The sequence below is a fragment of the Saccopteryx bilineata genome, chromosome 2, assembly GCF_036850765.1.
Source record: "Saccopteryx bilineata isolate mSacBil1 chromosome 2, mSacBil1_pri_phased_curated, whole genome shotgun sequence".
NCBI lineage: Eukaryota > Metazoa > Chordata > Mammalia > Chiroptera > Emballonuridae > Saccopteryx > Saccopteryx bilineata.
This window is the reverse complement of record NC_089491.1, coordinates 332,499,476-332,522,162: the sequence shown is the minus strand read 5'-3', so window position 1 is coordinate 332,522,162 and position 22,687 is coordinate 332,499,476. Positions and strand designations below refer to the sequence as shown.

The following is a 22,687-nucleotide window of genomic DNA, read 5'->3' as shown; positions in this document are numbered from 1 at the left end:
CCTTTGTCAGAAATCCTCTATCTAATGCCCCAGATTAAAATCCACTTTTATAAAAAGTTGCAAGTGCTCCTGCTCACAGGTGTATAAGGATGCAAAAGACTTAGAAAAAAGGAAGAAAATTACAGCCATTCAATTTATGTTCTTGCATATCTCTTAGCTGTGCCTCAGAGGCAGAAACGTAACGTCCTAACGTTAGCGACACCAGTATAATTTTACGATTATGGAATGAGCCGTACAACCAGCCTCTAGAGTGGAACATCGTTGTCAGTGGTCAGTAGTCTGCTTAATGTACCCCAGGAGGTGGTGGCTGTGACTTCCAGAAATAATCATCTCTATTCATTTACTCTTGTTACCTGCTTCGTTTTCTTCCATGAGGTTCAACTACACCTGGAAACACTTGGCCCTGACACTTAAAATCACCACCTATCTTTGAAATATCCACTATCGTTTTTCTGAAAATAAGTTATTTCTATATCTGAACCTAGCTAAACATATGTCGACAACACCTCACAGTTACATTAGTATTTAACAGTTAAAACATATTTTTAAATAAATGAGGGCATTAGGCCTCACAACAGCACTGAATGGGCTCACAGACTATCTTTCTATCAATATCCTTGCCTCCAGCCTGCTTGTTTGGGAGTAGGTGGTAAGCGATTTCACTGTCCTCAAATGAACCTCAAATTTATTTCATCCCAAATGCTTGAAACCTGGAATTTGAGAAGCTTTAGGGGAAAAAAAAAAGTGACCTGAAAACATTTAAAAGGCACATTAGGTGAAGAATAATGTCTGAGTAAAAATCTAGGTCCTCACTACACAGCATTGGTTTCGACTAAACTTGAAGACTTACGAGTCCTCTATGAGATCCCAGCCTCTCTTGGAATTTCCCTAGCCCTTTGCTGAAATAAAACAGACGCAGACATAGTAAACGGCTGAGGGATCACTAAATTCCTTTCCTTAAAGATCCTTAACAAGATCATTGGCTGGGAAGGTTCCCTGGCAGACCTTACCTCTCAGCTGCCCTCAGCTTTTCTGCACCCCGGGTGTACACTGCGATTGACCAGTCCACACAGCGTGCAAAACCTTCCTTCAGAAGCAGCTCTGTGATGTTGCCATTCTGAAAAACAAGGCACATGAGAAAACAGGCACGGATTATAGTCTATGACAGAAGAGTCGTTTCTCTAGACCTCTGACAATTAACAAAGTCACAATCTAGTCTGCAGTTCATTTAAAAAAAAAACAAAAGTCATTTCTCTCTTTAAGAAACCAAAGAAACCAGCCCTAAGACAGACACTCCTCTCAACAACCTTGGGTTCATATCCTCACAACACCCAGCCCAGTAACTCTCGCGTAATAGGAATAGGATAAATGTTAGTGGCATTGAATAGAATTGACATTTCAATAGCTCTTCTTGTAGGCAGAGGAGGATGTTAATCTTTAGTAAAGATTACACCTTATTATTTCTTCCTTCCCTAAGATCAGCACTTACTCCCCTTTTCATAAAGGGAGAGCTGAAGAAGGTGCTGAATAAGGGAATAACTTAAGCTGCATTTGGCCCAATGAATTACAATTCACATTCTGCTATGACACAGAGCCATCTGGCCCGGCACGGGCAGGCAGCTAGCACTCCAGAAGAAACAGACATGACCTTGGCATATTCCAAACCACCCAGCCTCACAACTGCCGAGGTGGAAGAATTCTCCAGCCAAAGAACAAGTAACAGTAGTTACTCTGTGTTGGGTATAGGTTACAATAATGAAAGGCCTCTAAACTCAGGTGTTAAAAAAACAAGGTTATTTCCTATCTAAGAAGAACCCACCTATCAAAGGATACAATAAGGTACAACTCATCAAGAGCTAGCACACAAAGAACCTATTTCTTGTTCAAAAGCAGAGTTAGGAGGAAAATAGGTAAAGCCTGGCACAGACAAAATAATTTTTCCATAGAAAGATTTCCTCATCAGAGTTCTACCAACACTCCACACAGGTAACTTCTAGCCCTATACAAACTCGCCTCTCCTATTCTGCAGATTGCACTGCCCCTTCTAACCAGTAGGGTAACCTCCCACCTTGCCTGTGCACAATCTCCAGGACCAACACTTGAGAAAAAAAGGGATCGAGTTATTCTTCCCCTTAGACACCCTGTAACATTTGAGATTAATTTTCTAAAAGTGAGAAGTCGCAAAGATTTGTCCAGTTCTACCAGATAAGTGACATCTCCCTTGAAAACACCTCAAAAACCAGTAAATGATAATATGCCAAGATATTTAATGGCTCAAAATTAAGTACACTACAGCTCACCAAACCAAACCGCGATGGACCCCACCACCACGCAGCCCGGTCTGCATGGCACCCTCACCGGATGAAGGATGGTGCCCAGAATGTTCTGGTTGTGGCAGCTCTCCAGGATGATCTGAACATCTCTCTGAAGCAGTCGGGACTCGGTGAAAAATTTGGCTTCTGCAGCAAAAGGCTCTGGTGTTTCACTGCCATCAGCTTCCCGTCGAAAAGTCGGGCACTGCAGCAAAGGAAGGGAGTGAGTAACACAACCTACACGTGGGTGCTCGACACTCGCCCCGTGCTAACCCGCCCGAAAAGCACAAGCCAGAAAGGCTACGCTGGGGAAGGTCTCAGGGCAGGTCTTCTAATACTTTTTAAAACATCCTGGTAAAAAGTAACTGGAAATAGCATCATCTCAGACTTAGTGCGAAGGCAAATAAGACTCATGTTATCAAGCGGAAAATAACTTTAATTACAGTTGAAAATGACTCCTTGCCCCCTAAATATTCACCAGTGTCTAGCATTAAATTCTCGGTGTTATTTTTTTTTAATCAAAATGTGTACTTTACATTAAGACCAGCCAAACTCAGCAAACTTCAGAGCCTCCCATCTCCCATTACTGGGTTTCAACAATTTCTCCATACAGCCTACTCCAAAAAGACCCTGGATACTTAAAAAGTTAAAACATCTTATTTGATCTAACTAGAATTATCCCACTGCAACGTTTAAAGTATTCTAGCCAATGCTAATGGCCCATACTAAGAAGAAACAGTAAGTCCAAAGACCCCAAGTAAAAAAATCTACCTATGACAGAATACTTAAGCAATCCCCAAATCCACCCCATAGCCCAGTGTATGGTCTGACCTTGATCCCCGACAGCATGACAGTAACCAGGTAGTAATCAGGAAGGAGCAGGGCCCTGACCACACTGCCATCCCGCACGTGCTCGATGATAGCTATGTGACAGAAGAAACAGCTAAGTCATTAGCAAAACACATGCCGGGGATACACAACACCCAACCAAACTGCACTGAACACAGGCCCTCTGACAGGACTCTCGGGAGAGCCTCTCTCTGAGAAATGATCAAGTGCCAACAGATCACAAACATTCACACAAAAGACCTGCCCACAACAACCCCCGGGGGAGTGCAGATCAGAGTGACTTCTGTGCCCTCTGACCCCTCTGGGACCTCATGGCTCACAACTAAGTTTTGTTATCATTAAGGTTAGTTGGTCACCTCAGTACCAGGTGCCTAGCAAAAATAACAATTCAGGTTTGGCAATGTTTCATACTCAATCGCTGTTAACAAGTAAACAGCACCAGAACTATATTATGTTCGTGTGTGCGTGTTTAGATATAATTTCTACCTCAGTATCAAGGGTGGTATGTGAGTAGCCATCCTTCAGAAAATAGGAAGCTCCCTAATGTGCAAAAATACCAGCAATTTACTACCCTGTACCAGGCAAAGGACTAAGGTCTGCAGAATACATCTGATGTGACCCATAGGAACTGGATCAAGTTTCCTTCCAAAATATCACACTGTTGTTTTACCCTTAATAACTTCTCTTGGATACAAAATAAGTAAAATAGGTTTTATAAACCTCAAGAAGCTCTGTGAGCAAACAGAGAGAAATCACCCCAAGTTGCATCTGTCTTTGCCCTCCAGCCTCACCGTTGACAGGCTTCTGGTGGTGTGAGTCCACAAAGTGCCGTGGGTTCTCAATGGTGTACTTGAGGTCCCGGATAGTATGGGAGCTGTTCCCCTCGCTCCACATCCCTTTCTTAGCGGCCTTTGCTTGCTCCTCACACTCCAAAAGCCGGTTCTGCTCAGGACTGGGGCGTAAAAAATAAACACGCATGGTTAGTGAGCTCAACAGGAAGACCAGGCTCTTCTCTGTCTCCGTTTCTTCAGCATCTTCTCCGCTTGAAAAGACCAAAGCGTTTATTCAAGAGCAACAGCTTCAGACCCAAGCCTATAACCAGAAAACCAGCATGAGTGCAACTTCAGGATTCCAGATTTGTTGCCTCAAACAGATTCAATTGTAAGCGCATTTAATGAGAAGATCCAAGAACACACATCTCAGTACTGCCACCATCAGTGATGACAAGACAAGCTGGTGGCTCAGAGGGAAGCCGCTCCAGGGGTACAGCTCTATTTAACTGTCCCAGACTCGGGAACTGAAATCCAGGAAGAGCGCAGTAGGGCGCTCTGCAGGGAAACTGACTAAGAACACGCTTCCTCCCTGCTGTCCACGAAACAGGGCTGGGATTTTGAATGCAGAGCAAATACGGTTATGGCAGAAAATGTCACCCTAAAACTACTTACACATTCAGTCAGGCCAGCTAAGCAAAAGCAGTTTGAAAATGGAAGACTCCTCCTTCAGCAGGCAGGCAAGCACACTCCGTGCAAGAGCAGCCAGAATGTCAGCAGATAAACAAACAAACAAAACCAGATGGCGCTGCTCTTCTCTCACACGTACGTTTCTGAGCAAAGGCAGGGAGCTGCGTGGCCTCCCCACGTCTCAGTGCCTGGCCCATCCACGGCTGCAGGCATGAATGGAAGTTCCCACCTGGGTCAGCAGGGATATCTCAGCAGGAAGCCCGGCCCTACAATTTCTCAAACCAGAAGTCTCCAGTACCTTACCCCCACCAAAAAAAAAAAAAAAAGGCCATTACATCCTCAGGGATCCAAAATTACAGCCAGAACTCAAATGAAAATTTGTAGCTTATGAGGAAGAAGCAAACATAGAAACTCAGGAAAGGAAGCTTTAAGTCAAGACAACTTGAGAGGAAAAAAAAAAAAAAAGATTTATACACCAGGGGAGATTTCTTTGTTGAGATGATAAAACACCACTATGGGCTTTTTAAAAATTCCTCATTCTGGTTGCAAATTGGATTCTTAAAAAAAAACAAAAAAACAATAAAACAATGCAACAGTCATCATGCCAGCAATTGTCCTTAAGATACAACTACGGCATGCTTCCAAAACACCACCTAAGACTAATGTCTTAATTCAACAAATTCCCAGCAAATGATTCTGTGAAGTCAGAAAGAACCACAGAAGGTCATGATGAATGAGTGGCCCCAAGAAGGCAGGAAGATGCCCGCCTCCATCATTAGTACAGTCCATGCAAATACTTATCCCAAGCCTTTTCTAAAGTGACAACAGTCATATAACATAGCAAGGACTTAATGATGTAAACAGCATCTTTAGCCTCCAAATTACTGATGTAGCTTATCACTTTTCAGAGACTAAAGTGTTAATTAAAGCCAGCTGCAATCCATCCTACTGAGAGCCAACACTGGTGAACTTGAACATGATACATCTGCTATAAAGTCTACATATACACCACTCATTTCTAGTAAGTTCACACTGCCATTAGCTAAACCAATATATTTTTACCTACTACTTATTAAGTACCTACAGCTCCATAAACCAAAACAGACTTCAAAGGCTATGGAGAGAGAGAAAATTTCCCTGATTTTACAACAGAAGCATTGAGCCTTTATCAATTTAACTAGATTCTAAGCAGGAGATTCTGCTTTGAATTCTATTTACTCTCTCCACTTTATTTTCCACTGCATTTACTCCTCGCACATGGTATGTTATATACCTATTTGTTTACTGGTTTGTCTGTCTCCTCATTAAAATGTTAGCAGAAGCTAAGTATGTTTATTCACGGCTGTAGTCTCAGTGTCCAGCCTGGCACATGGAAAGCACTCAATAACCATTTGGGACATATGCATAAATGCTCTAGAACTGAATACCTATGACTTAAGACATAGCCTATTGACTCTTCTGATAAGAATAGAGCAGCTTGTCTCAAAGTCTGTTTTTTTAAGGAGTTACACATATCAAATGTCACTGAGGAATGGTGAGTAATCTACTGGCTCAGAATAATCCACATCAGGGCAGGAAAATGTCCTAGAAGCCAGAGAGCACAGAGGATACCGACACAATGGCAGGGGCAGCAATGGAAACGCAGCGCAGCCGACACAGCGTGGACTACCCGGCCTTCCTGCGCAGCCCCAGCCCTCGCAATGCAGCAGAAGCAGCCAGAGGATCAGAAGAGTAATGCAGGCTTACTTATTAGCTCTCATGCCTTCTCTCCGGGTGGCCAACCCCTCTGCAACCAGAGACTCTGCAATGTTTTCCCCATTGGTATCTGAGGAGAAAAAAAGAGAGTTAAACACAAGATTCAAATCTGCCTCCAACGACAACAGAGCTCAAGCAGAGCACGCTTTCACCCTTGTCTCTTCCGGAAAAATGACGTTGCCAGAGAATCGGACCAAGCGGCAGTGTAGTGCTGAGTCTTCCAGGAAACCTTTTCTCCCAAAATATCTAAACTCCACAACCCAAAAGTCTATAACTCATTTTCTCAAGACTTTGTTTCAACTGTCTTGTGTATCTCCCGAGCCACAGGCAGTCTCCTAAGCTACCAGAGACTGACCGGACAGCGAGGTAACACCAGCCTGGGGTGAAGGCAGAGCAAACCTCCGGAGCAGAGGACGGCGGGACACACGCTCTGCTGCTCGGTACCACAGACAAGGTCTCTCCGCCTCAATTCACTCCTCTATAAAGTGAGGCAAGCACCTGCCTAGATGGGTTCTTGTGCGAATTAAACAATAATGTCTGTAAGCAGCCGAGCACATAGGAATTAAAAACATATTCCATACAATCAGACAATTCTATACAATTTGTTTAGGGTTGTCTATTAATTACATTTTATGCCAGGAAGACAAAATCCTCACAAGATGTCCTATTCTTTGCTCCAACAGGATCCCAAGCCAAGCTACACAATTTGACAAAGACTCTCCTACTCTAACAAACTCAGGGAAAGGGGTCTAGCTTTCTAATTTCACACAGCAGCCTTCAGAGCAGACAAGTAAAAGGAAGTTAAACATAAAACCCAACTTGATTAGGTTTTACCCGGGTACTTGGAACATTAATTGTATTTCCATGCTACTGAAAAAGCTTTTAGGCTCCATGTATTCTCTTAAATCTCTGCCTGTCAGCCAAAACGATAAAGGAAGACATCTATGAGGGAATCACCACATAAAAATGTTTAATATGGCAGAGAACAGGCTCCTAGATAAACGGAACAGCAGTCTAGCCGAGTGGTAATGTGAGCACAGAATACAATTCTGTAAGATTTATATTTGGTACACAACACAATGACTTGTGCAAGCAAACACAAGTATACACACCATCCCAATTCCATCCTACATGCCTTACCATTAGCATGCCCCAATTTCTGCACAAACTGTAAGCCTCTTTTCTTCCCAAGATAAGTTAGGATGAAGGATATTAATACAAAGGATGCTCAGGTTCTGAGGCTGAGCAAGGATCACAAGAGCCTTTCCACTGAGGTTACTGCTAAGGCCAGACACACACAGCCATCTGACATTAGTAAATATTACATTGGTTCTTTCAAAACAACAGGAACACAAAGAATGAAAAGTCAAAAGGAAGGATTCAACAACTAAGGGGAAAGTTGAGCAGTAAGGGGCCAAGACATCAGGGGGTGAAAAGAACGAAGCCCAGGTACACACAAAGTAAGTGGCCATAAAACCAGCCAATCAACAGCACACCCAGTGGACACTTTCTGAGCACAGAGCACTGTGATAATGGCTGTCAGCAGGCCCACTTCTAAAAATGTAGTTCTGACTGCTCCTTCAAAGGGAGAAGAATGCATTTCTCTGGGCCAGCCTTCCAAAGGAGCCAACAGTGGTGAACAGAATACTGAAACAGGGAACTTGTAGGGTATGCATCTGGTTTTCTGGCTTATTACTTACCAAGTTATGAATCTGATCAAGTCACAATGGGAATGGCACCAAGAGCAGGTGCGTGACTATTTTCTCCAGAAGTCAAAAGACTAATCATCTCTTTCTTTAGTAAATTCTAGGTTAACCACAATTTCTCAAAATTCTACCCTTCTCCCCCACCATAAAAGGAATAGTCACAAACTAATATATGCACACTAATTAATGACCTAAGCCACTGCTTCCTTTCATTAGAATGGCACTGAAAGTTGGTTAACCCTTTGAGTAGTGAGTTTTTTTCATGCTCGCTGACCCCCACAAGTGAGTTTTTTTCAAAAAATGGAATTAATTCCAGTTACAGTTTTATTAACTTAAAATCATGTTTGTTTGATAACCAATTTATGCAAAAAAGAAGAACATACAATTGCCTTTTTTTTAATGTTGCCTTACACATTTTTAAAATAAAAATTGCCCTGGCCGGTTGGCTCAGCGGTAGAGCATCGGCCTAGCGTGCGGAGGACCCGGGTTCGATTCCTGGCCAGGGCACACAGGAGAGGCGCCCATCTGCTTCTCCACCCCTCCCCCTCTCCGTCTCTCTCTTCCCCTCCCGCAGCCACGGCTCCATTGGAGCAAAGATGGCCCGGGCGCTGGGGATGGCTCTGTGGCCTCTGCCTCAGGCGCTAGAGTGGCTCTGGTCGCAACATGGCAACGCCCAGGATGGGCAGAGCATCGCCCCCTGGTGGGCAGAGCGTCGCCCCTGGTGGGCGAGCCGGGTGGATCCCGGTCGGGCGCATGCGGGAGTCTGTCTGACTGTCTCTCCCTGTTTCCAGCTTCAGAAAAAAGAAAAAAATAAAATAAAAAATTTTTGTACGATTGTACTCTGGATGGTCAGGAGGCATAAGAACATACATGAACGTTCATACTACTCAAAGAGTTAAAGTATCTGAATGAAAATATTAAACCTTAAGTCATTTATTTAAGACTTTAAAACTCAAAGATGCAGGTCATTCTCAATCATTCTTTCAGTACATATTTACTGATCAAATTCTATGTGCCAGGTTGTATTTTAAACATTAGCATGTTAACTAAATTCTATCTAGTTTGTAATCTGGGTCAGTTAAAAAATAAACTGACCTAAGTAACTCAGTTGGCTGGAGTGTCATCCCAATATGCCAAGGTTGCAAGTTCAGTCCCCAGTCAGGGCACATACAAGAGTCAACCAATGAGTGCATGAATGAGTGGAAAAGCAAGTCAGTTTCCTCCTCGCTCCTCTCAAATCAATAATTAAATTTTTAAGGATTAAAAATAAAATTTAAAAAACACTAAAGATTACTTAAATGTCAGATTCTCTTAACATAAACAATTTGAGCATTTAATTGAGAACCAGCATTATTTAAATAAACTCTTAAACATTGGCTCTTTATATTATAGATATATCTTTTTCCACAGTGAGGTCTCTTTCAGGCTAACAGAAGATTTCACCAGCTATTATCGAATTGCAATTATGTTAGGTAATGAAATCCTTGAACAATTCCATTTTGAAGATAATGCAGTTCTATTTGTATTACATTCTTTGTAACCAGTAACCATCCAATAATAACGCTTCAGTGTTCTGTTTCCTACTACATTACTAGAATTAAGTATAAAAGGAAAATTTGTCTATTTCTCTTTTTGACAAGATTCCATATATAACTACAATTTCTGATCCAATCAGAAAGCAGATAGCTCAGTGTTTCTCTACTGAGTAAATTCAACAAGACAACTCCAACGCCATGACCAACTTACTTACCTAAGACCTCTACAATTAAAATCAGAATCTTAAAACGATGTTAGCTTTGTCATTCTACCTTGCCTGCTGACTTCTAGCACTGACTACCCCAAGTCAAATAGACAATCTAACTACTCAGCTGAAAGGCTGTTTTATCAAATAATCACAGGAAACTTAAAAATATCTACTACTAAAATAATTCCAGATGAACACAACTGTTTTGTGCTTTACAGAGGGCATTTTACCAAGTCTTTCAATGTCCGACGTTTGTTCAAACTCTATTCCACTATCTTTCTGTCCCTCTACCTAATCCAAAAGACCAAAATCCCTAATATCCCATGACCCACCTGGCCTAGCTAAACTGAACTGGTGTACATGTGCACCTAAACAAATGTATTTATTGAATATATACATACCCTGTGCCAGAGTTGGGTGCTTTACATATATCATGTCTTTAAACTCTTTCAATAAAATAAATGGACTTGGAAAAGTTAAGGATTAAGTACAAGTCTAAGAAAGGAGAGCCAGGATTCTCACCCAGTATACAACTCCAAAACCTGTGCTCTTCCCATTCAGTTGCAAAATATGTGGCTTACAAAAACCAACAGCCCTAAACAAATCTTCCTTTCCTAAAGGGAGTCCCCGTGAGCAGAAGAAAAACCACAAGATAGATAAAGGGAATAGAAGATGCAATTGGAAATCTATAGGAATTCAATTAGCACTGTGACCTAGAAGCACACAGCCATTAGGTTCCACAGGCTGAGGGCCTAAATACAGGGAAAAATGCAATGTTGTACAAAACGCACCTACCGCAAGCCAGGAAGCAGGCACGGGAATGAACAAGAACCGGGAACATCAGGGAACTCCTCTGCCCCTCTGTGCCATGAACTCGCACGTCCAACTACATCAACAGCCAGTTGTCCCTCACATCAGCCTTCCCCCAGATGAAAACTAATCCGAGGACCGTTAGATTTAAAGAGAAGAGAAATGAGTCCTTTCCTCCTTGCTACTCACCTTTTCCAAGGTAGATCATGCCGTACTCTCGTCCCTGGGGAATCTTGTTTTCTATCGTGAAACATACTTCCTTCCCAATCAGCTTCTTTCGTAGGAACTCTCGAGCAGGAAATGCCCAGGGCTGAGAGACAAAACAAATGTGTTACATGAGAACTGCCCGGTTCCCCACCACAATCCGCATTCCAGCTCATTTCTTCAATACCAGGGGTCCCCAAACTGCAGCCCCCTGAGGCCATTTATCCAGCCCCCGCCGCACTTCTGGAAGAAGCACCTCTTTCATTGGTGGTCATTGAGAGGAGCACATTGACCATCTCATTAGCCAAAAGCAAACCCATAGTTCCCATTGAAATACTGGTCAGTTTGTTGATTTAAATTTACTTGGTCTTTATTTTAAATATTGTATTTGTTCCCGTTTTGTTTTTTACTTTAAAATAAGATATGTGCAGTGTGCATAGGGATTTGTTCATAGTTTTTTTTATAGTCCGGCCCTCCAACGGTCTGAGGGACAGTGAACTGGCCCCCTGTGTAAAAAGTTTGGGGACCCCTGTTCAATACCCTGGCCCTGCGCTGGGAGAATACAAAACTGAAATGCACACACCACGGACCGCACACCCAGGGAGCTCGTGAAGGGAAGTCTAACAGCTGGTTAACTGGCACCAGCCCTAAAATCAGGCCTCCAGGTCTGCCAGAGGCTGGCAGTAGTACTTTTCCCCCAGCACTGTCTATTCAGAGCTATCGCTTACTTTGTGAATAATAATTGCCATTAATTTTATAGCACTTACCATGTGCCGGCCACTACTCTAAATGCTTTATATTTATAAACCCACTCAAGGGTGGGAAGTCCAGGCTCCAGTCACCCAACTAAAGGGAAGTTATAAATAACAACTATGACCTCCATTTGTTCATCTCTCCACAGTTTATGAAGCACTTTCACTGAGTATTAAACTAGCCTGAGACCAGTTCAAGGCGCTGTCGAAGTAGGGATAAGGTGCCAGTGCTATGACTGTCAGAGTGTGTCCCTAAAGGCCTTGCTTATGTCACTTCCTCCACCAGAACAGCCAACGGAGTTGAGAATGGCAAGAACTAGTCTCCCCAAAATGTCTCCTCATCTTCTACCGCTCTATTCTGAAGCTATAGGTCCCAGAATCTTGGGGAAGACACAGTGATAGGTCCTGGTCACCCTGTGTATTGTGACAATGACACAAGAAGTTACCCATTAAAGGCACTGACACAATGAGTGAGTTATACATCTACACAATGGGAAGAAGAGTGAGTCTGCGTGTGATCATAATACTGTGCAAAGGAATGGGTCTGCCCCACCCGCAACCCATCACTTCGAAGACAGTACAGACAAAAGGGAGCCCTGTCACAGTCAGCAGCCACAGGCACTTGGACTGAAAGTCTGGTCCCAGCTCACTGCCCCAAGTTCCCTTAGAACAGAAATGAGGAAGGAGGGTGTCAACATTCACTGAGTATATGATCAGCAGGAGCTCATGTACAGAAAGGGTGCAAAGTACACAAGAGAAGAGTGGTATACAACAGGCAAACCTTGTCTACTATAATCTTGTGGAGCCACAGAACTCAGGCCCCACACCTAAAGCAACAACAGTCCATGCTTGGCCTGAAAAGAAACCCTCTGCTGACCTTTCAGCCCATGAGTATTCTACAGGGTAATCTAACAAGCTTTCCTAGGAAAAAACGTGCAGATGACTTCCCAGAAACCAGAAGCCAAGCAACCGGTTGGGCTAGTAATCACAAAACCAGTCCAGTTATGTAAATCAACTGTGGATGGTTCTAGAAAGAATTGATTCTGAGTAAATGCTCTTGAAGACACAGAAGCTTACACTCAGTCATCTAATTCTCTATCCTCAAAGCACCAACAAGCAAAAGAGCCAATCACTCAATGGCAATATAGAGCTCACCATATTCCATGTCTCATTTGTATCCCTTGCCCCACTCCTAAATATGAAAACCAATACGTGTAACCAAACAGCCTGATGACTGATAAATGGGCCAAATTATCAACCAATCCCAGAAACACACAACTGACTTGAATAACATAAACCCCTACCATTTGTATGAACTTAGTGATCCACTTACTCTAAAAATATCTTCAACTATGGATCTCATGCTTAGAATCTAGTTTTGAGGGCCACATTAATATCTAAAATTCAGTAACACACTACCTACCTAAACACTTGGAAAAACTCTGAAAAGACAAACACTCCTAAAAGAGGCCAAGACTGGTAAAAATTAATTTATCAAGGGTCAGTTCACAAGGAATATCTAGCTCTTGTGGGGAAACCTCCAATATCTCTACCAACTAGGCAGAAGTACCAAAAGCTTTTAAAGCTTGCTGAAGGAGCACTCTTCTCTAAGGACCTTGCATTTTACAGTTGGTCAGTCACCGGGCTATAGGAAAAAGTCACACTGGAGGTCTTGAAGAGAACATATGCTTGATCCTATAAGAAAAACCATCTAGATTTTATGATCATCCTTTCTTAAACCAGACTTCTCAAGTTGTATTCCACTCAGGGTTGAGCAAATTCATCAACTGGACATGGTATCATACAAAGCAAGGCAACTGGGAGAATGAGGAAAAGGACTGACCACCTCACTCCTCACAGAGCGACAAAGCACTCCGGGAGAGAATCTTTGTAAAAGCCTCCATACAGAGGACAGCCAGCAAAGGCGACCCAACAGAGAAGGCTGTCCCAACAGAGCCTCCCAGAACAACTAACTCTGAGAGACAAGTATAAAGAAATTTGCTCAAAGTATTTATCAAATAAGGTCCAGTAAGGTCTACCAGTAAGACAATGTGGTCTGTTCAAATGATGTCCCAGAGCTCCACCTAAGTAGTTTTGTCCCTTCTTCTCTTCTAACCATCCCACTGTATCACCTGTATATGTAACTAACCCCTGTGTCCCCAACACCCCAATTCTCAAAAGCTCCACTGAACATAGGACTAAGACATTCATTTCTATATTTTTCAAGAATCAACAAAGCTCCACACATAAGAGGAGCTCAATAAACCTGTGGGAAATAAATCTATAACTCCTACAGTGCCCATCAACGCAGTATCTAGGCAGCCTAGAGTAGCTAGGCAACACTGGGGATTAGCCTGAGAACAGGGCAGGGACGGCTGGGGACATGCTGTGGAGCTGCTTTTATTGCCATGTGACTTAGGAAAGAACGGAGTTTCTTTGAAAAAAGATATCATGAGGGAAAGCAGAGAAGAACAGTGACTGATACTTGAGAAGTGAAACAAAGGGAAGCAAGTGAGCAACAACATCCTCGACTCTGTTTGAATGTGGGAATATTAGGCAACATGTTCTAAAGCAACCGTAAGCCAGAGACAAAGGTAGCGCCAATTACACAATCCACTGATTCCCTCAAAAGAGACACTCGGGTTCTTTCCTCATCATGCATGTAAATGGGCATTCGCTGCAGACCTGCCTCGCATCAGGCACTGACTAGGCATGTGATGAGATCCGGTCCCTCCTCTCAAGGAGCCTACATAAACAATACATACAACATGGACTGAAAACTGATGAATGCAACGACAGCACAAAAACACAGTGATGAAAGGCGATATCAGGAGTGACTTCTCGGGAGGCTGAATCTTAGAGAGAATAGGTGTTCTCCCGCACACAGATGGAGAAGGAGCTAATGGAAGGAGGAGCATAAGCCAAGGCACAAGCAAGACTTAAATTGCTCTTAACACTTTCAGCATGGCTGGAACTTAGCATCCCAAAGTGGAGTCAGCAAGAGACCAAGAGTCAAATCACAAATGGGCTTGAATCCCATACTAAAGCATTTAGATTGTCACAAGGGTAATGGGGAATCACTGAAGTGTCCAGGAAAACACTGAGCGAGGGAGTAAACAAAAGTATGTTTCAAAACAATCTGTGAGCATATAGAATTAGAGAATAAAGGTAAAGAGACTATTATTTCACTATTTCAGGGCTTCCAATCAAGATGGAGGTAGAGGTAAATGCAGTACTCACCTCTTCCCACAACCACATCAAAATTACAACTAAACTACAGAACTGTCATTCAGAATCGCCTGAGATCTGGGTGAATGGAAGTCCTACAACTAGGGAAGCCACACTGAGACTGACAGGAAAGTGCTGGTCCCACACCCATGTGTGGCAGGAGGAAAAAATCAGGAGGAATATCTCAGCTGAAGAGGTCCCCCCTGAGTAGCAAGTGGTCACAGCCCCATACCAGGACCCCAGCCAGGGTTCCAGGGCCAGGAAGAGACAGTCCCATAAATTCTATAAAATCCAGCAGGAGGCTGAAGGAGATGGAGGGCTACTGAGCCCCGGGCAGTTTCTCTTAAAGAACCCATGCACAGACTTACTCAGACTCACTCCCTCTGAGCTCTGGTGCTGGGGCAGCAGCTTGAAAGGCACCAGAGACATACAGGGAGGAACTGAATTGTCCGACATCAGAGTGACAGCTGAGGGGAAAGCTCCCAGACAGAAGTGCAGGCAGAGGCCATCATTCCTTTGCTGAGCCCTCCCTGCCACACAGCCTGCAGGTAGGTGTCATATCTGAGACTCCATCAACCTGGCTCACACTGCTTTCCCCGCCTCATCTTTGGTCACTCTGAGACCTCACACCCCCCAACTTCCAGGCCCACCCAAGCTGTTTCCAGTGGCTTTTCCATATGAATGGCTTGGCTTGGTTCAATTTGAGAGACTCAAAAAAGCAGAACCTGGCCTCAGCATGCCCCATACCTCTGGCTAGGCCAGAGGCCCAGGATTAGCAGCAGCTGGCCTTGTTTTGCAGCTTGGCCTTGCCTGGGCACCTCCAAGCACAGCACAAGTAGCAGCCACCTGCACTTCGCTTTGTAGTCCATGCCGGTGCCCTAAGCAGAATACAGGCAGCAGCTGACCTTGGCCTGCACCTCCAGAGGCCCCAGAGCCAGCACACCCAGTGGACAGCTTCAGACCACATCAAAGCAACACCACCCAACCACCTCCACAAGCCACACATTCAAGGGAGGACGCAGTGCGCAGCACAGGCATGCTGAAGTGAGTCCTGCTCTGTGGGATGGGGCCCTGTACAGCTGATCTTCCGTGGTGATTGGAGACAGGTGGGTAGTCACAGCCGGTCCTTAACAGCTGATCGGCCTGGGGGTAAATCTCTCCCACTGATGTGCCAACAGCACTCAAGGCCCAACTACAACGGAAGGATGTACTCAGCCCACATGGGGGGATGCACCTTGAGTGTCCAGCTTGAACGACCAGGGACGCTGTGCCACTGGACCCTACAGGCCACTCTGAGAGACGAAGCAGCCCTACCTGATACAGAGAATTAACACAAGGAGGCTGCCAGAATGAGACAAACAAGCATGTCCCAAATGAAAGAACAGAACAAAATACAAGAGCCAACCAATGAATACATCAATAAGTGGAAAAACAAATTGTGGTTTCTCTTTCTCTCTCGAAAAAAAAAAAAATCAATTAATTAATATGAATAAAATTGCAAAAAATACATACCAATAATTGAATAAATAAAAAAAAGCAGAACCGAAACAGACTCGTAGATACAGAGAACATTTTGATGGCTGCCAGATGGGAGGGGACTTAGGAGGATGGATGAAGAGGTGAAGGGGTTAAGAAGTACAAATTGGTTGTTATAGAATAGTCATGGGAATGTAAAAGGGAAAACAGTCAATAATATTCTAAAATCTATGTATGGTGTCAGATGGTGCAAGATTTATCAGGATAAGTTCTGTAATGTCTAATCAGCGGTGTACATCTGAAGCTAATAAAATAATGTATGTCAACTCCAATTGAAAAATAAAAATGATTTTAAAATGAAAAATATTCTAAGCATACAATCAGAGTTGCACAAAGAACAACAGGAGCAGTAATGAAGTCTCAAGGTTAGAGAAGAGAAGTTTTAAGGAGGCAGAGTCTTCAGGTCTTGATAAAGGCCTAGATGTTGGGGGGTAGTAATGGTTGAAACAAGAGCAAGGGCAATCAAGTTTCTGGCCTGCTTTTAATTTTTAATTTATTGATTTTAAAGAGAGAGAGAGAGAGAGAGAGGGAGAGAAGGAGGGAGGGGAGAAACATTGATTTGTTGTTCTACTTATTTATGCATTTACTGCTTGATTTTTGTATGTGGCTAGATTTTGTATGTGGGATCAAACCTGCAACGTTGGTGTATCAGGACAATCCTCTAACCCAGGGATCTGGAACCTTTTTAGCCGAGAGAGCCATGAACGCCACATATTTTGCTTGTTTGTTTGTTTGTTACAGAGACAGAGAGTCAGAGAGAGGGATAGACAGGAACGGAGAGATGAGAAGCATCAATCATCAGTTTCTCATTGCGCATTGCGACACCTTAGTTGTTCACTGATTGCCCTCCCATATGTGCCTTGACCGCAGGCCTTCAGCAGACTGAGTAACCCCTTGCTCAAGCCAGCGACCTTGGGTCCAAGCTGGTGAGTTTTTGCTCAAACCAGATGAGCCTGTACTCAAGCTGGCGACCTCGGGGTCTCAAATCTGGGTCCTCGGCATCCCAGTCCGACGCTCTATCCACTGCACCACTGCCTGGTTGGGCGAACGCCACATATTTTAAAATGTAATTTCGTAAGAGCCATACATCAACCCATGTACATTACACATTATCCAATAAAAATTTGGTGTTGTCCCGGAGGACGGTTGTGATTGGCTCCAGCCACCCGCAACCATGAATATGAGCAGTAAGAAATGAATGGATTGTAATACATGAGAATGTTTTATATTTTTAACGTTATTTTTTTTTATTAAAGATTTGTCTGCGAGCCAGATGCAGCCATCAAAAGAGCAGCATCTGGCTCGCGAGCCACAGGTTCCCGACCCCTGCTCTAACCAACTGAGCTACCTGGCCAGGGCTCAGATTTCTGACTTGAGTCACTGCTAACATGAGCCAGAGCAGCTTCCAGGGCATGGTGTGCGTGGGAGTGTGGGGCGGGGGCACCAGATCACAGTAGGACGAGGAGAAACTGGATTATTAGGATGGAGAAATGGTGATATAGCTGAGAAAGGGTGAAATCTAAAGTTATCAAATACTTCAAGTCACAGATGACTCTGAAGAGTTACTAGGAGAAACTCAGTGACAATGAATTGCTCTGGAAGAAACAAACAGCACCAGACTGTATAAATATGTAATACTATAACAGAGCTGGGATCAGATTATGTGGAGCCAGGATCAGATTATGTGGTTCTCTTTCACCTAGGCTAGTTCTGGTAAGACTTGATTATACTGTTACATAGGATACAGTTCAGATAATTTAGAACAAGCTCCAATTGGCCTTGCATTTCTCTGCCCTAGATTCTTATGCACAAAACAGGAAATTAAAACCCTTCTTTCCTACAGGCTACACGGCTTCTTCCTTCTGCGGAAATGAACTTGATCAGCTCCAGCCACCCAGGGTCAACATTCTCTTCTCTCAGAAGCAGTCAGGCTGTTACACAACATACAAATGAAAGGGAAGAACTATTCAAAGTGTTGGTCAAGAAAAGCACTTAGCACCCCAAATTCGAAAAGTACTGAGAGGGATTTAATCTTCAGTGCTTGGTCTAACAGTACCAGGAGTGTTTGTAACAGTGGAAATTACCAAGTAACACTAGTGATTACCACAACTAATCACTAAGCACTTTATAAAGCATGTGCTAAGCACTTCACTATTACATATTATTCCCAATGCTTGTGCTCATTAAAAGGAACAATGGAAAAGATCTGATCTATTTAGTCGCCATCCCAAGAATCTCAGTGATTGCTGCTGAAAGCAAAATTTGGAGTGACTTTCCCTATTTCCTCTAACATTGTTTCATTACCTTCTTAATTCAAACAAAATGCCCTCTATTATAGGTGAAAAATAACTAAATGTTTTCCCTAAATAAAAGGTCCCCATGAGCTGCTTTTTCTTCTTCACTTCTATGTCAGGAAATAGCAGAGGAAAGCTGAAGTACCAACTTGTCCAACATCATTAAGTTGGGGCAAAGGACAAATAATTAGAATCTAGGGCCCTGGACAGTTGGCTCAGTGGTAGAGCACTGGCCCAGCATGTGGAAGTCCCGGGTTTGATTTCTGATCAGGACACAGAGGAGAAGTGACCATCTGCTTCTCCACCCTTCCCCCTCCTCTTCCCCCTTCTCTCTTATTCTCTCTCTTCCTCTCCTACAGCCATGGCTCAAATGGTTTGAGCAAGTTGCCCCAAGTGCTGAGGATGGCACCATGGCCTCACCTCAGGTGCTAAAATAGCTCAGTTGCTGAGCAACAGAGCAGCAGTCCCAGATGGGCAGAGTATCACCCAGTTGGGGTCTTGCCAGGTAAATCCTGGTCAGAGCACATGCAAGAGTCTGTCTCTCTGCCTCCCCACATCTCAATTAAAAAAAAAAAAAAAGAATCCAGAAATTTCATTTTTGATAGCCAAAGCACAATTAAAGAAGAGACAGGGGCTACTCTTTCAAAATATAGGAACCAAGAAAGAAGACTAACGCATGCCAAATTAGGACTCATAACAGCTCCTGGAGAGGCAAGACCTGAAGGGGCCCACGGCAGACCACAAGCATGGCTGGGTGGGTAGGCATGGGTGGGGGGGGGGGGGGGACGACAGGAGTAAGGAGGGGACAGTGGAGCAAAAAGCTCAGGAGTCTCTCAAATCACTATAACACAATGGCTCTTGGCTAGTACTGAACCACAAGTTGTCCTGAAAAACTGATAAAAGCTCCCTTCCTTAAAAACGCACATTTACACAAAATTTTGCAAACAACTTTCTGGAGTTCCAGTGCCTCTAGGGGTATATGGATCTCAGGTTAACAATCTGTAATAAAGCACAGGCTTCAGAGTGTGCGACCATTCAAAAAAACAAAAGGAGACACAAAAGCACTAGTAACATCAGTAGTCCTTGGGAAGAAGAAATCGACTTTTCACTGATACCGTTCTGAATTGTGAATGTGAATGGAGAACTCAAACATAAATTAATAAAAGAGCTCTGCCAAAACCAATGCCAACCGCCAATGGCCAAGACTACCTACGAAACGTTCTAACCTTTTCCAAGAAATGGAGGAGGGACACCCCCGACAAACCGGAAGAGGTGCTAAGCCTAAGGGAAAAGGCATGAGAGACAGCCAAGACTGGGATTACTGCCAAGGGCACTGAACGTACATAAGCCCATGAAAGACACTGTGGCTCTGTCCAAGGTCTTTAGTCCTGTGACAGAAAAACACTCCAGAGACACAGAAAAGAGAGTGGACCAATCTTACATCAGTCAAGAAGATGGCTTCCACCTGGGCCCACAGCCTCAGGGAGGCCTTGGGAAGAACTTACTTCATCTGGCGTATCTTTTGCATCCGGTTGGGTGGCAGCTGCCCGGCGGGCGAGGTTTCCAGCTCGAATGTTGCTAAGGTTGATCTGTCTCTCAGGAGGGGGCCCACCACGAGGCTGCCCTCGGACAATGATGGCACATCCAGACAGGACCTGCGTGTAGGGAGGGAAGAAGAACAAATCAGTGGTCTGCAGGGAATAGCAGTTATATAGATTGTTCGGGTCTGCAGCCCAGCGTGGAGAACAGTACTTGGCACCTTGGAGGCACTCTAATATATGCTGAGTAAACTAATGAGATTATTTTTAATTTTATAAGAGAAATGCCCACATAAAAACTTGGACTCTGGCCTGACCTGTGGTGGCGCAGTGGATAAAGCGTCGACCTGGAAATGCTGAGGTTGCCGGTTCGAAACTCTGGGCTTGCCTGGACAAGGCACATATGGGAGTTGATGCTTCCAGCTCCTCCCCCCTTCTCTCTCTCTGTCTCTCCTCTCTCTCTCTCCCTCTGTCTCTCCCTCTCCTCTCTAAAATGAATAATAAAAAGAAAAAGAAAAAAAAAAAAGAAAAGAGTATGCCTGACCTGTGGTGGCGCAGTGGATAAAGCGTCGACCTGGAAATGCTGAGGTCGCCGGTTCGAAACCCTGGGCTTGCCTGGTCAAGGCACATATGGGAGTTGATGCTTCCAGCTCCTCCCCCCTTCTCTCTCTCTCTCTCTCTCTCTCTCTGTCTCTCCCTCTCCTCTCTAAAATGAATAATAAAAAAAAGAAAAAGAAAACTGCTTGCTTACATACAACAGTGGACCTCACATTATAAAAAAACTTGGACTCTGAAATAATTTGACCCAGAAATACAAGTAGGAATTAAACAAAGGATAGAGAAGTCATGAAATAGACTGACTGGGGTGAAGGGGGTACGTAAGACAAGGAAGGAGGTTAATAACCTTTGTGATTTCATCCCCTGCAGGTACCACCTGTGTTCTTTCCAATCATTAGCAAGTTGCCTGCAAACATGACACACGTGAGCAGTGTGCGTTCTCACGGCAGCGATGGTGGTGCCCAGCTGTGTCAGAGCTTGGAGGGGCTGACAGCTGTGGGCAGTGCCAAAGGTGAGAGCTTGCTTAGCACTTATCACATCTGTCCCAGGAAGCAGAGAAAGGAGGAAACAAGGATCGTTCTCACCACATCCAAAAGGGGCCAGACTGCGCCCCACCCATGCCTGGGCCCACCCTGACAGCACAGGCCCAGATGTGAGCAATGCTATCCCCACTGATGGGCCCCTCCTGGACATTAAGCCTCTGCCAGTGCCTAAATATTTTCGTGCTAGCTAGTGTAATTTTCAACTCCAGGATATCTACCGTATTTCCCCATGTATAAAACACACCTTAATTTTGGGTCCCAAAATTTGAAAAAAATGTATAACATAAAGTTACTGAACTCAAATTTTATTTGTCATAAAATTCATACAACTCCTCATCCATGCAAAACCGCAGGAAATGCAAGTAAAAAAAGTATACAACCACTGTATAAGATGCACCCAGTTTTTAGACCGCAAATTTTTTGAAAAAGGGTGCATCTTATACATGGGGAAATACTGTATTTAGTTTTATTTTTACTTTATCTTTATATACAGGGTGGGCAAAAGCAGGCTTACAGTCAGTCAGTCATATGGAAAAAGACATGCGGGTTATGTTTATATAATACAAGAATAAACTGTGTTTTGACTACTCACAACTGTAAACCTACTTGTTTATACAATATTCTCATTATAACTTCCTCTGCTTTTTATAAACATGGTTCCACTGGTTCTGTGAACATGTTTATAACAGCTAGTTTCAAGTCTTTCTGATAAATCTGACATTTTATCAATCCTCAAAAATAAATTATTAGGCAGGTACTATCTCTATGCACACATTCCATCCCAGGGTGAAAGCAGGCAAGAAAGGACCTAAGAGCAGGGGCACCCGGAGGAAGCAGCCCCGGCACAGCACCCGGAGGAAGCAGCCCCGGCACAGCACCCGGAGGAAGCAGTCCCGGCACGGCACCCGGAGGGAGAAGCCCCGGCACGGCACCCGGACGAAGCAGCCCCGGACGAATCAGCCCCGGCACGGCACCCGGAGGGAGAAGCCCCGGCACGGCACCCGGAGGGAGAAGCCCCGGCACGGCACCCAGACGAAGCAGCCCCGGACGAAGCAGCCCCGGCACGGCACCCGGAGGAAGCGGGTTAGCAACAGCACAGCCAGAGCCGGGCTCACAGCCCAGGCTATGGGAGAAATACAGACGTGGCCTGGGAAACCCATGTTCTAGATCAGTGGTCCCCAACCCCCAGGCCGCGGACTGGTACCAGTCTGTGGGCCATTTGGTACCGGTCCGCAGAGAAAGAATAAATAACTTACATTATTTCCGTTTTATTTATATTTAAGTCTGAATGATGTTTTATTTTTTAAAAATGACCAGATTCCCTCTGTTACATTCGTCTAAGACTCACTCTTTTTTTTTTTCTTTTTTAAGACTTTATTCAATTTTCAGAGAGGAGAGA

At 44.1% G+C, this 22,687-nt stretch overlaps 1 protein-coding gene across 1 annotated transcript in view; it reads right to left on the bottom strand.

Annotated features, from left to right (window-relative positions):
- SND1 (staphylococcal nuclease and tudor domain containing 1) overlaps nucleotides 1-22,687 on the bottom strand; it is a 445,599-nt gene that overhangs the window by 400,631 nt on the left and 22,281 nt on the right. The window contains exons 2-8 of the mRNA XM_066262225.1: nucleotides 20,156-20,305; nucleotides 10,826-10,946; nucleotides 6,368-6,446; nucleotides 3,953-4,113; nucleotides 3,144-3,235; nucleotides 2,359-2,517; nucleotides 1,011-1,117 (exon numbers count right to left, since the gene is read on the bottom strand). Of these exons, the coding sequence (XP_066118322.1) occupies nucleotides 1,011-1,117; nucleotides 2,359-2,517; nucleotides 3,144-3,235; nucleotides 3,953-4,113; nucleotides 6,368-6,446; nucleotides 10,826-10,946; nucleotides 20,156-20,305 (869 nt within the window). The remainder of the gene's footprint in view (nucleotides 1-1,010; nucleotides 1,118-2,358; nucleotides 2,518-3,143; nucleotides 3,236-3,952; nucleotides 4,114-6,367; nucleotides 6,447-10,825; nucleotides 10,947-20,155; nucleotides 20,306-22,687) is intronic.